Source organism: Chiloscyllium plagiosum, unplaced genomic scaffold, assembly GCF_037043375.1.
Source record: "Chiloscyllium plagiosum isolate Xiang-an unplaced genomic scaffold, Cpla_swu_hap1 HiC_scaffold_1, whole genome shotgun sequence".
NCBI classification, from domain to species: domain Eukaryota; kingdom Metazoa; phylum Chordata; class Chondrichthyes; order Orectolobiformes; family Hemiscylliidae; genus Chiloscyllium; species Chiloscyllium plagiosum.
In genome coordinates, this window is record NW_028270139.1 from 165,536,143 (window position 1) to 165,552,681 (window position 16,539).

The 16,539-nt window shown below is 42.6% G+C and overlaps 1 protein-coding gene across 4 annotated transcripts in view; it reads left to right on the top strand.

Annotated features, from left to right (window-relative positions):
• hspa12b (heat shock protein family A (Hsp70) member 12B) overlaps positions 1-16,539 on the top strand; it is a 244,674-nt gene that overhangs the window by 27,048 nt on the left and 201,087 nt on the right. For all 4 annotated transcript variants that reach the window (XM_087992010.1, XM_087992018.1, XM_087992012.1 and 1 more), the window contains one exon: positions 1,236-1,422. In XM_087992010.1, coding sequence (XP_087848136.1) covers positions 1,236-1,422 — 187 coding nt within the window. The remainder of the gene's footprint in view (positions 1-1,235; positions 1,423-16,539) is intronic.

The window sequence follows — 16,539 nt, forward strand, 5'->3', positions numbered from 1 at the left end:
ATGTGGTTTTGTGGCTAGTTGGTGTTCATGTATCCTGGTGGTTTGTCCAATGTAGTGTTTGTTACAGTCCTTGTTTCGCTGGGACGAGACTAGGTTGGGATACCTGGTCAGCATGGAGAGGTTGGTCCGAAGGAAAGGTCAGTTTCCATGCTGTACATCTCCATGACTGCGACTCTGGGTCAATAGGCTTGGTCTCTAGATTGCTTTGAGGTAGGAGGAGATTTTCGGCCCATCTAGCACCTCCTATCTCCAGTGTATATTTCAGCCTTCCTGCTCCGTCATCTCCTCAGCGTCTCCTTCACCCGTCTAGCCATTGCTATCCACATATTCCATGTAAACTCATGATTTCCCAATGGCTCAGGTACATGCGAGTACATTTTCATTTCATTTTATTGACAGGAGCCATTTCTTTCTACGACTCTAAAAGGACAATGGCTTATTGCTACTATCGCTGGACGATCAATGCAGAGACCCTGGTAATGTTCTGGGGAATCTGGGTTCGATTCCCTCCAAGGCGGGATACAAATCTGGAATTAAAAGTTGAAAGATGACCATGAAACCATTGCCAATTCACTGACATCCTTCAGGGGAGGAAACTGCCATCTTTACCTGATCTGGCCTTATGTGACTCCAGACCCACAGCAATGTGGATTGCTCTTAACTGCCTCCTGACCTAGCGAGCAATGACCTCACCCTGTGAACGAATAAAAATGTCATATCAATGATCTCTCCCACAGTCCGAACCTTCCTGGGCACTGAGTAATAAAGAGAATTGAATTGCAAAGCTATCTCCAGGCAAAAGAAGGAAATCTCCAGTAGGTTTGGAGATAGCAATTCTGTGATGGTGGCTCAGTGGTTAGCACTGCTGCCTCACAGCGCCAGAGGCGTGAGTTCGATCCCCCCCTCGGGTGACTGTCTGTGTGGAGTTTGCACATTCTCCCTGTGTCTGCGTGGGTTTCCTCCGGGTGCTCCGGTTTCCTCCCACAGTCCAAAGATGTGCGGGTCAGGTGAATTGGCCACGCTAAATTGCTCATAATGTACAGGCTGGGTGGATTTGCCATGGGAAATGCAGGATTATGGGGATAGGATGGGTCTGGGCCGGATGCTCTTTGGAGGGTCAGTGTGGACCCGATGGGCTGAATGGCCTGAATCCCACACTGTAGGGATTCTAGTGGAGGTATGAAGCGTGATCGGCGTTGAACGTTGTTTCAGTGTGTTTGTTTGTTTGTTGCTAGGCGATGGGAGGGTGGTGATCCTGGAGTCGCCAATCAGAAAACTCCGACCAGTCTGCTCCTGACTCCTAATGGCAGTTTCCACAGCCTGGGCTACACAGCCAGAGATCATTACCATGACCTGGACCCAGAGGAAGCCAGGGACTGGCTGTACTTTGAGAAGTTTAAGATGAAGATTCACAGCACCTGTGTGAGTATACACTGTACAACCACTTCACTCTCAGTGTGACAGGGACAACTCTCACATTAAAACACAACACACTGTTAGGGTCCCAGCTCATGGTAATGCTGAATAAGTCAGATCCTGGAGTGGGTTCTGATAAAGGGTCACTGGACCCAAAATGTTGGCTCTGCACCTTCTCTGGGACAGTAACACTGCATCCAGTACTCTGTTACTGAAAGGTTGACTCTCCTGCTCCTTGGATGCTGCCTGACCTGCTGTGTTTTTCCAGCGTCACACTCTTTTGACTGTTACCCTGATGCATTAGTACAGTACCATCTGCCTGCAAAGCACATAACACGACACTTTTCACCATACCTCGGTACACATGACAGGAATAAATCAAATCTCCAGTTTCCTCCCACAGTCCAAAGATGTGCAGGTCAGGTGAATTGGCCATGCTAAATAGTCCCATAGTGTTAGATCAAGGGAAATGGGTCTGGGTGGGTTACTCTTCACAGGGTCGGTTTGGGCTGAAGGGCCTGTTTCCACTCTGTAGGGAATCTAATCAAAACCAGTTGAGTTTCTCCAGCAATTTCTGTTTTAGTTTCAGGTTTCTAGCATCCGCAGTTCTTTAGTTGATGTTCTATGAGGGTAAAAACTGGCTTGATGGGCCACAAGACTAACTTTTACATTTAGTTCACATTGTGCTCGCCATTGAACATACTTACACAATGCTGCCAATGTTAACAACGTAACACAACTTTATTTCACAACAAAACAGAATAGATAAACAGTTCAGAAGAGCAACACAGCAAACTGCCAATGTTTTTCCCAGCAATATCATTTACAGATACTCAATCCCTGTGTGGTCTAACTCCTATCTCAGCCTTTTAATTTCGTACTGTACTGTACACCACAGCATGGTGGCTCAGTGGTTAGCACTGCTGCCTCGCAGCACCAGGATCCCAGGTTTGATTCCAGCCTCGGGTGACTGTCTGTGCACACTCTCCCCGTGTCTGCGTGGGTTTCCTCCGGGTGCTCCAGTTACCTCCCACAGTCCAAAGATGTGCGGGTCAGGTGAATTGGCCAGGCTAAATTTCCCATAGTGATAGGTGCATTAGTAGGGGAATGGGTCTGGGTGGGTTACTCTTCGGAGGGTTAGTGTGGAATTGTTGGGCCGAAGGGCCTGTTCCGCACTGTAGGGAATCTGATCTTTCCAGTGTTTGACATCCTCGAGCCTTCTCTCCAGTACTGATGATGTATGAAAATGTTCTGGGCAAACAGGATTAAGGAAAATCCCAGGGCCTTGAGGACTAAGAAAGTAGCTAGGCAAAGGATAGGTCCACTCAAGGAGAAAGGAAGGAATTTATGCATGGAGCTGGAGGAAGTGGGTGAGGTCCTTAATGAATACTTTGCTTCAGTATTCACAAGGAGAAGGACATGATGGATGGGGAGTCTAGAGAGGGGTATGTTGATATTCTAAGGTATGTCAATATAACAAAGGTGTTGGGTGTCTTGAAAAACATTAAGGTAGATAAGTGCCTAGCACCTGATGGGATCGATCCTGGAATACTGCGGGAGGAAACTGCTGGGGGCCTTGTATCATCTTCATCACAGAGAGCTCCCAGAGGACTGGAGACTAGCCAATGGTATTCTTTTGTTGAGGAAGGGCAACAGGATGATCGAGGAGAAAGTGAGGACTGCAGATGCTGGAGATCAGAGCTGAAAATGTGTTGCTGGAAAAGCGCAGCAGGTCAGGCAGCATCCAGGGAACAGGAGAATCGACGTTTCGGCCTCCGATTCCTGAAGAAGGGCTTATGCCCGAAACATCGATTCTCCTGCTCCCTGGATGCTGCCTGACCTGCTGCGCTTTTCCAGCAACACATTTTCAGCCAGGATGATCCACAAATTTCCAGGCAGGTGAGTCTTACATCATTGGGAGGGAGATTATTGGAGAAGGTGCCTGGGGACAGGATTTACTCACATTTGGTAACAATATGGACTTATTAGCAATAGGCAGCATGGCTTTGTGTGGAGAAGGTCGCGTCTCACAAACATGATTGAGTTTTTTGAGGAAGTGGTGAAGATGATGGATGACAGCTGGGTAGTGGATATTGTCTTACATGGACTTTAGCGAGGCCTTTGACATGGTCCCTCCTGGCAGGCTGACGCGGGAGGTGAAGTCCACAGTGAGCTGGTTAGATAGATTCAGAACTGGCTTCCTCAGAGAGTAGCAGGGGAATGGTGTTTTTCTGATGGAGATCTGTGCTGGAATCCTTGCTGTTTGTAATAGGTACACATTAATTAGAAGAGAATGTAAGTGGTCTAATTACTAAATTTCCAAACAAGTATTGGGGGAGTTGCGGAATAGTGAGGCGGATTGCCAGAGCGGTACAGCAGGATACAGATAGACTGGAGACTGGAACGGAGAAATGGCAGATGGGATTTAATCCGGACAAAGGTGAGGTGATGCATTTTGGAAGGTCTAATGCAGCAGGGATTGTAGAATCACGGGAGGGAGGGGATCTCATAGAAACATGTAAACTCCTGATGGGAACAGACAGGCTAGATGCGGGAATAATGTTCCCAATGCTGGGGGAGTCCAGAACTAGGGATCACCACCTAGAATAAAGGGTGGGCCATTCAGGACTGAGATGAGGAAGCATATCTTCACTCAGGGTGTTTAGGAACCTGCGGAATTCTCTCCAATAGGAGGCTGTTGGGGCCAGTTCATTGGATAGGTTCAAGAGGGAGCTGGATGTGGTCCTTGTGGCTAAAAGGATCAAGGAGCGTTGGGAGAGCGCGGGAATGGGCTACTGAGATTGCATGGTCAGCCATGATGGTATTGAATGGTGGTGCAGCCTCAAAGGGCTGAATGGCCTCCTCCTGCACCTATCTTCTGTGTTTCTATGTAAATATACAGTAAATGGCAGAACCCTTGGTGGCATTAACTTACAGAACAATGTGGGCATCTCACTCCACTATTCCCTGAGAGTGGCAACACAAGTGGATAAGGAGGTCAAGGATAAGGGGGCGTATGTATGGCCTTCCCAATGTTCTTTGATAAATGAATCTCAGTGTGGATAAGTGTGAGGCATTACACTTGGTGTAAAAGTGGAAAAGTCACCTATTTCTTAGAAATGAGGCATGGATACTGAAGCAAAGAAATAGAATGGCAGAGATATGTAGCATAGAAATAGGCCCATCAGCCTATCAAGTCTGCAGTGGTCATAAACAACCACCTATCCATTCTAACCCCATTTCCCAGCCCTTGGCCCAGAGCCTTGGTGTCACAAGTGCCCCATCTAAATCCTCCTTCAATGTGCTGAGGTGTTCGGTCTCTCCAACAGGCAATCTGGGGGGAAATAGGTCTTTCTCACATCCCATCGAAACCTCCTGCTCCTTACCTTCAATCTATAGCCCCCGGTCACTGATCCCTCCATCGGGGAGTAAGGTTCCTTCCTGTCTCCCCTGTCTATGTCCACCTCTGAATTTTATACATCTCCATCGTGCCCCCTTCCAATCTCCTCTGCTCTGGAAAACCACCCTGTTGCCCAATCTCTCTTTATAACTGAAACTCTCCAGCCCAGGCAACACACAGAGAATGCTGGAGAAACTCAGCAGCTCTGGCAGCATCTATGGAGAGAGAAACAGAGCCTCTTAAATGTTGTACTTGTACCAGCCCCCACCACTTCCTCTGGCAGCTCATTCCTCTGCATGAAAATGTTGCCCCTTAGGTCCCTTTTATATCTTTCCCCTCTCACCCTAAACCTATGCCCTCTAGTTCTGGACTCCCTCACCCTAGGGAAAGGACCTTGTCTATTTAACCCACCCATGCCCCTCATGATTTTATAAACCTTCAATCCTCACACTCGTGTAAATGCCAGTGGAAACAAGCCCAGCCTGTCCAACCTTCCCTCAAGATACAACCCCCCTCATGCCCACTATCAATCTGGTGAACACACTCTGCACCACCTCCAATATATTTACAATCTTCCTCAAGTGAGGAGACCCACCCAGCACACAGTGGTGGAGACATGGATCAATACTCACCATTAACCATTGATACTCAACAATGACCATCGATACTCACCAACGATCATCAATATCACCAATGATCATCGATACTCACCAATGATCATCGATATTCACCAATGACCATTGATACTCACCAATGATCATCGATATTCACCAATGACCATTAATACTCACCAATAACCATTGATACACACCAATGACCATCAATATCACCAATGATCATCAATACTCACCAATGACCATCAATACTCACCAATGATCATCAATATCACCAATGACCATTGATACTCACCAATGATCATCGATACTCACCAATACCATTGATACTCACCAATGATCATCGACACTCACCAATGATCATCGATACTCAGCAATGACCATCGATACTCACCAATGATCATCGACACTCACCAATGACCATCGATACTCACCAATGACCATCGACACTCACCAATGACCATCGATACTCACCAACGATCATCGACACTCACCAATGATCATCGATACTCCCCAATGACCATCGATATTCAACAATAATCATCGATACTCACCAATGTTCATCGATACTCACTAATGATCATCGATATTCACCAATGACCATTGATACTCACCAATGATCATCGATATTCACCAATGACCATTAATACTCACCAATAACCATTGATACACACCAATGACCATCAATATCACCAATGATCATCAATACTCACCAATGACCATCAATACTCACCAATGATCATCAATATCACCAATGACCATTGATACTCACCAATGATCATCGATACTCACCAATACCATTGATACTCACCAATGATCATCGACACTCACCAATGATCATCGATACTCAGCAATGACCATCGATACTCACCAATGATCATCGACACTCACCAATGACCATCGATACTCACCAATGACCATCGACACTCACCAATGACCATCGATACTCACCAACGATCATCGACACTCACCAATGATCATCGATACTCCCCAATGACCATCGATATTCAACAATAATCATCGATACTCACCAATGTTCATCGATACTCACTAATGATCATCGATATTCAACAATGACCATTGATACTCACCAACGGTCATCGACACTCACCAATGATCATCGATACTCACCAATGACCATCAATACTCGCTAATGATCATTGATACTCATCAGTGACTATTGATGCTCACCAATGAACATTAATAATCACCAACGAGCATCGATTAGATTAGATTACATTACAGTGTGGAAACAGGCCCTTCGGCCCAACAAGTCCACACCGACCTGCCGAAGCACAACCCACCCATACCCCAATATTTACCCATTACCTAACACTACGGGCAATTTAACATGGTCAATTCACCTGACCTGCACATCTTTGGACTGTGGGAGGAAACCGGAGCACCCGGAGGAAACCCACGCAGACACGGGGAAAATGTGCAAACTCCACACAGTCAGTCGCATGAGGCGGGAATTGAACCCGGGTCTCAGGCGATGTGAGGCAGCAGTGCTAACCACTGTGCCACCGTGCCGCCCACTCACCAATGATCATCAATATCACCAATGATCATCGATACTCACCAATGATCATCGATACTCACCAATGATCATTGATACTCACCAATAACCATTGATACTCACCAATGATCATTGATACTCACCAATGAGCATCGATACTCACCAATGATCATCGATACACACCAATGATCATTGATACTCACCAATAACCATTGATACTCACCAATGATTATTGATACTCACCAATGATCATCGATACTCACCAATAACCATTGATACTCACCAATGATCATCGATACTCACCAATGACCATCGACACACACCAATGATCATCAATATCACCAATGATCATCGATACTCACCAATGATCATCGATACTCATCAATGATCATTGATACTCACCAATGATCATCGATACTCACCAATGATCATCGATACTCACCAATGACCATTAATATCACCAATGATCATTGATACTCACCAATGACCATCGATACTCACCAATGATCATTGATACTCACCAATGACTATCGATACTCACCAATGATCATCTACACTCACCAATGATCATCGATACTCACCAATGAGCATCGGTACTCACCAATGACCATTGATACTCACCAATGATCATCGATACTCACCAATGACCATCGACACACACCAATGATCATCAATATCACCAATGATCATCGATACTCACCAATGATCATCGATACTCATCAATGATCATTGATACTCACCAATGATCATCGATACTCACCAATGATCATCGATACTCACCAATGACTATCGATACTCACCAATGATCATCGATACTCACCAATGATCATTAATATCACCAATGATCATCGATACTCATGAATGATCATCGATACTCACCAATAACCATCGATACTCACCATTGGTGAGTATCGATGGTCATTGGTGAGTACCGATGCTCATTGGTGAGTATCGATGATCATTGGTGAGTGTAGATGATCATTTGTGAGTATCGATAGTCATTGGTGAGTATCAATGATCATTGGTGAGTATCGATGGTCATTGGTGAGTATCAATGATCATTGGTGATATTAATGGTCATTGGTGAGTATCGATGATCATTGGTGAGTATCGATGATCATTGGTGAGTATCAATGATCATTGATGAGTATCGATGATCATTGGTGAGTATCGATGATCATTGGTGATATTGATGATCATTGGTGTGTGTCGATGGTCATTGGTGAGTATCGATGATCATTGGTGAGTATCAATGGTTATTGGTGAGTATCGATGATCATTGGTGAGTATCAATAATCATTGGTGAGTATCAATGGTTTTTGGTGAGTATCAATGATCATTGGTGTGTATCGAAGATCATTGGTGAGTATCGATGCTCATTGGTGAGTATCAATGATCATTGGTGAGTATCAATGGTTATTGGTGAGTATCAATGATCATTGGTGAGTATCGATGATCATTGGTGAGTATCGATGATCATTGGTGATATTGATGATCATTGGTGAGTGGGCGGCACGGTGGCACAGTGGTTAGCACTGCTGCCTCACATCGCCTGAGACCCGGGTTCAATTCCCGCCTCATGCGACTGACTGTGTGGAGTTTGCACATTCTCCCGTGTCTGCGTGGGTTTCCTCTGGGTGCTCCGGTTTCCTCCCACAGTCCAAAGATGTGCAGGTCAGGTGAATTGACCATGTTAAATTGCCCGTAGTGTTAGGTAATGGGTAAATATTGGGGTATGGGTGGGTTGTGCTTCGGCAGGTCAGTGTGGACTTGTTGGGCCGAAGGGCCTGTTTCCACACTGTAATGTAATCTAATCTAATCGATGCTCGTTGGTGATTATTAATGTTCATTGGTGAGCATCAATAGTCACTGATGAGTATCAATGATCATTAGCGAGTATTGATGGTCATTGGTGAGTATCGATGATCATTGGTGAGTGTCGATGACCGTTGGTGAGTATCAATGGTCATTGTTGAATATCGATGATCATTAGTGAGCATCGATGAACATTGGTGAGTATCGATGATTATTGTTGAGTATCGATGATCATTGTTGATATTGATGATCATTGGTGAGTATCAATGATCATTGGTGAGTATCGATGGTCATTGGTGAGTACCAATGCTCATTGGTGAGTATCGATGATCATTGGTGAGTGTAGATGATCATTGGTGAGTATCGATAGTCATTGGTGAGTATCAATGATCATTGGTGAGTATCAATGGTCATTGGTGAGTATCGATGATCATTCGTGAGTATTGATGGTCATTGGTGAGTATCGATGATCATTGGTGAGTATCAATGATCATTGGTGATATTGATGATCATTGGTGAGTATCGATGATCATTGGTGTGTATCGATGATCATTGGTCAGCATCGATGATCATTGGTGAGTATCAATGATCATTGGTGATATTAATGATCATTGGTGAGTATCGATGATCATTCGAGAGTATCAATGATCATTGGTGAGTATCAATGGTTATTGATGAATATCGATGATCATTGGTGAGTATCAATGATCATTGGTGATATTGATGGTCATTGGTGAGTATCAATGGTTATTGGTGAGTATCGATGATTATTGGTGATATTGATGATCATTGATGAGTATCGATGATCATTGGTGAGTATCAATGGTCATTGGTGAGTATCGATGATCATTGGTGATATTGATGATCATTGGTGTGTGTCGATGGTCATTGGTGAGTATCGATGATCATTGGTGAGTATCAATGGTTATTGGTGAGTATCAATGATCATTGGTGAGTATCAATAATCATTGGTGAGTATCAATGGTTATTGGTGAGTATCAATGATCATTGGTGATATTGATGGTCATTGGTGAGTATCAATGGTTATTGGTGAGTATCGATGATTATTGGTGATATTGATGATCATTGATGAGTATCGATGATCATTGGTGAGTATCAATGGTCATTGGTGAGTATCGATGATCATTGGTGAGTATCAATGGTCATTGGTGAGTATCGATGATCATTCGTGAGTATTGATGGTCATTGGTGAGTATCGATGATCATTGGTGAGTATCAATGATCATTGGTGATATTGATGATCATTGGTGAGTATCGATGATCATTGGTGTGTATCGATGATCATTGGTCAGCATCGATGATCATTGGTGAGTATCAATGATCATTGGTGATATTTATGATCATTGGTGAGTATCGATGATCATTGGTGAGTATCGATGGTCATTGGTGAGTATCGATGGTCATTGGTGAGTATCGATGGTCATTGGTGATATTGATGGCAATTGGTGAGTATCGATGATCATTGGTGAGTATCGATGGTCATTGGTGAGTATCGATGATCATTGGTGAGTATCGATGGTCATTGGTGAGTATCGATGATCATTGGTGATATTGATGGTCATTAGTGAGTGTCGATGATCATTGGTGAGTATCAATAGTCATTGGTTAGTATCGATAGTCATTGGTTAGTTTCGATGATCATTGGTAAGTATCAATGGTTATTGGTGAGTATCGATGATCATTTGTGAGTATCAATGGTCTTTTGTGAGTATCGATGATCATTGGTGAGTATCGATGATCATTGGTGAGTATCGATGATCATTGGTGATATTGATGGTCATTGGTGAGTATTGATGCACATTGGTGTGTATCGATGATCATTGTTGATATGGATGATCATTGGTGAGTATCAATGATCATTGGTGAGTATCGATGGTCATTGGTGAGTATCGATGCTCATTGGTGAGTATCGATGATCATTGGTGAGTGTAGATGATCATTGGTGAGTATCGATAGTCATTGGTGAGTATCAATGATCATTGGTGAGTATCGATGGTCATTGGTGAGTATCAATGATCATTGGTGATATTAATGGTCATTGGTGAGTATCGATGATCATTGGTGAGTATCGATGATCATTGGTGAGTATCAATGATTATTGATGAGTATCGATGATCATTGGTGAGTATCGATGATCATTGGTGATATTGATGATCATTGGTGTGTGTCGATGGTCATTGGTGAGTATCGATGATCATTGGTGAGTATCAATGGTTATTGGTGAGTATCAATGATCATTGGTGAGTATCAATAATCATTGGTGAGTATCAATGGTTATTGGTGAGTATCAATGATCATTGGTGTGTATCGATGATCATTGGTGAGTATCGATGCTCATTGGTGAGTATCAATGATCATTGGTGAGTATCAATGGTTATTGGTGAGTATCAATGATCATTGGTGAGTATCAATGGTCATTGGTGATATTGATGTTCATTGGTGAGTATCGATGATCATTGGTGAGCATCGATAGTCATTGGTGAGTATCAATGATCATTGATGAGTATCGATGGTCATTGGTGAGTATTGATGATCATTGGTGATATTAATGGTCATTGGTGTGTATCGATGGTCATTGGTGAGTATCGATGATCATTGGTGAGTATCAATGGTTATTGGTGAGTATTCACCAATGATCATTGATACTCACCAATGATCATCGATACTCACCAATGATCATCGATATTCACCAATAACCATTAATACTTACCAAAGATCATCAATATCACCAATGACCATCGATTCTCACCAATGACCATTGATACTCACCAATGATCATCGATACTCACCAATGACCATCAAAATCACCAATGACCATCGATACTCAGCAATGATCATCGACACTCACTAATGACCATTGATACTCACCAATGACTATCGATACTCACCAATGACCATTGATACTCACCAATGATCATCGACACTCACCAATGACTATCGATACTCACCAATGACCATTGATACTCACCAATGATCATCGACACTCACCAATGATCATTGATACTCACCAATGACCATCGATACTCACCAATGATCATCGATACTCCCCAATGATCATCGACACTCACCAATGATCATCGATACTCACCAATGACTATCGATGCTCACCAATGACCATTAATAATCACCAACTAGCATCGATACTCACCAATGACTATCGATACTCACCAATGACCATTGATACTCACCAATGATCATCAACACTCACCAATGATCATCAATATCACCAATGATCATCTATACTCACCAATGATCATCGATACTCACCAATGATCATCGATACTCACCAATGACCATCAATATCACCAATGATCATCGATACTCACCAATGACCATCGATACTCACCAATGATCATTGATACTCCCCAATGACTATCGATGCTCACCAATGACCATTAATAATCACCAACGAGCATCGATACTCGCCAATGATCATCGATACTCACGAATGACCATTGATACTCACCAATGATCATCGACACTCACCAATGATCATTGATACTCACCAATGACCATCGATACTCAGCAATGATCATCGACACTCACTAATGACCATTGATACTCACCAATGACTATCGATACTCACCAATGACCATTGATACTCACCAATGATCATCGACACTCACCAATGACTATCGATACTCACCAATGACCATTGATACTCACCAATGATCATCGACACTCACCAATGATCATTGATACTCACCAATGACCATCGATACTCACCAATGATCATCGATACTCCCCAATGATCATCGACACTCACCAATGATCATCGATACTCACCAATGACTATCGATGCTCACCAATGACCATTAATAATCACCAACTAGCATCGATACTCACCAATGACTATCGATACTCACCAATGACCATTGATACTCACCAATGATCATCGACACTCACCAATGATCATCAATATCACCAATGATCATCTATACTCACCAATGATCATCGATACTCACCAATGATCATCGATACTCACCAATGACCATCAATATCACCAATGATCATCGATACTCACCAATGACCATCGATACTCACCAATGATCATTGATACTCCCCAATGACTATCGATGCTCACCAATGACCATTAATAATCACCAACGAGCATCGATACTCGCCAATGATCATCGATACTCACGAATGACCATTGATACTCACCAATGATCATCGACACTCACCAATGATCATTGATACTCACCAATGACCATCGATACTCACCAAAGAACATCGATACTCCCCAATGACTATCGATGCTCACCAATGACCATTAATAATCACCAACGAGCATCGATACTCGCCAATGTCCATCGATACTCACCAATGACCATCGATACTCACCAATGATCATCAATATCACCAATGATCATCAATAGTCACTCACCAATGATCATCGATACTCCCCAATGACCATCGATACTCAACAATAATCATCGATACTCACTAATGATCATTGATACTCATCAGTGACTATTGATGCTCACCAATGAACATTAATAATCACCAACGAGCATTGATTAGATTAGATTACATTACAGTGTGGAAACAGGCCCTTCGGCCCAACAAGTCCACACCGACCTGCCGAAGCGCAACCCACCCATACCCCAATATTTACCCATTACCAATGGGGAGAATGTGCAAACTCCACACAGTCAGTCGCCTGAGGCGGGAATTGAACCCGGGTCTCAGGCGATGTGAGGCAGCAGTGCTAACCACTGTGCCATCGTGCCGCCCACTCACCAATGATCATCAATATCACCAATGATCATTGATACTCACCAATGATCATCGATACTCAGCAATGATCATCGATACTCACCAATAACCATTGATACTCACCAATGATCATCGACACTCACCAATGATCATCAATATCACCAATGATCATCGATACTCACCAATGATCATCGATACAGACCAATGATCATTGATACTCACCAATAGCCATTGATACTCACCAATGATCATTGATACTCACCAATGATCATCGATACTCACCAATAAACATTGATACTCACCACTGAACATCGATACACACCAATGATCATCAATATCACCAATGACCATCGATACACACCAATGATCATCAATATCACCAATGATCATTGATACTCACCAATGATCATCGATACTCACCAATGACCATTAACATCACCAATGATCATCGATACTCACCAATGATCATTGATACTCACCAATGACCATTAATATCACCAATGATCATCGATACTCACCAATGATCATTGATACTCACCAATGACTATCGATACTCACCAATGACCATTGATACTCACCAATGATCATCGACACTCACCAATGTTCATTGATGCTCACCAATGACCATCGATACTCACCAATGATCATCAATATCACCAATGATCATCGATACTCACCAATGACCATCGATACTCACGAATGATCATTGATACTCACCAATAACCATTGATACTCACCAAAGATCATTGTTACTCACCAATGATCATTGATACTCACCAATATTCATCAATATCACCAATGATCATCGATACTCACCAATGATCATCGATACTCACCAATGACCATCAATATCACTAATGATCATCGATACTCACCAATGACCATCGATACTCATCAATGATCATCGATACTCACCAATGACCATCGATACTCATCAATGATCATTGATACTCACCAATGATCATCAATATCACCAATGATCATCGATACACACCAATGATCATCGATACTCACCAATGATCATCAATATCACCAATGATCATCGGTACTCACCAATGATCATCGATACTCACCAATGACCATCGATACTCACGAATGATCATCGATACTCACCAATAATCATTGATACTCACGAATGATCATTGATACTCACCAGTGATCATTGATACTCACCAATGATCATCAATATCACCAATGATCATTGATACTCACCAATGATCATCGATACTCACCAATGATCATAGATATTCACCAATAACCATTAATACTTACCAATGATCATCAATATCACCAATGACCATCGATAGTCACCAATGACCATTGATACTCACCAATGATCATCGATACTCACCAATGACCATCAATATCACCAATGACCGTCGATACTCACCAATGATCATCGACACTCACTAATGACCATTGATACTCACCAATGATCATCGACACTCACCAATGATCATCGATACTCACCAATAAGCATTGATACTCACCAATGACATCAATATCACCAATGATCATTGATACTCACCAAAAACCATTGATACTGACCAATGATCATCGATACACACCAATGACTATCGATACTCACCAATGATCATCGATACTCATCAATGATCATCAACACTCACCAATGATCATCTATACACACCAATGATCATCGATACTCACCAATGATCATCGATACTCACCAATGATCATTGATACTCACCAATGATCATCGATACTCACCAATGATCATCAATATCACCAATGATCATCGATACTCACCAATGATCATTGATACACACCAATGATCATCGATACTCACCAATGATCATCAATATCACCGATGATCATCGATACTCACCAATAACCATTGATACTCACCAATGATCATCGATACTCACCAATGATCATCGATACTCACCAATAACCATTGATACTCACCAATGATCATCGATACTCACCAATGATCATCAATATCACCAATGATCATCAATACCCCCCAATAACCATTGATACTCACCAATGACCATCAATATCACCAATGATCATCGATACTCACCAATGATCATTGATACACACCAATGATCATCGATACTCACCAATGATCATCAATATCACCGATGATCATCGATACTCACCAATAACCATTGATACTCACCAATGATCATCGATACTCACCAATGATCATCGATACTCACCAATGACCATCGATACTCACCAATGATCATCGATACTCCCCAATGATCATCGACACTCACCAATGATCATCGATACTCACCAATGACTATCGATGCTCACCAATGACCATTAATAATCACCAACTAGCATCGATACTCACCAATGACTATCGATACTCACCAATGACCATTGATACTCACCAATGATCATCAACACTCACCAATGATCATCAATATCACCAATGATCATCTATACTCACCAATGATCATCGATACTCACCAATGATCATCGATACTCACCAATGACCATCAATATCACCAATGATCATCGATACTCACCAATGACCATCGATACTCACCAATGATCATTGATACTCCCCAATGACTATCGATGCTCACCAATGACCATTAATAATCACCAACGAGCATCGATACTCGCCAATGATCATCGATACTCACGAATGACCATTGATACTCACCAATGATCATCGACACTCACCAATGATCATTGATACTCACCAATGACCATCGATACTCAGCAATGATCATCGACACTCACTAATGACCATTGATACTCACCAATGACTATCGATACTCACCAATGACCATTGATACTCACCAATGATCATCGACACTCACCAATGACTATCGATACTCACCAATGACCATTGATACTCACCAATGATCATCGACACTCTCCAATGATCATTGATACTCACCAATGACCATCGATACTCACCAATGATCATCGATACTCCCCAATGATCATCGACACTCACCAATGATCATCGATACTCACCAATGACTATCGATGCTCACCAATGACCATTAATAATCACCAACTAGCATCGATACTCACCAATGACTATCGAT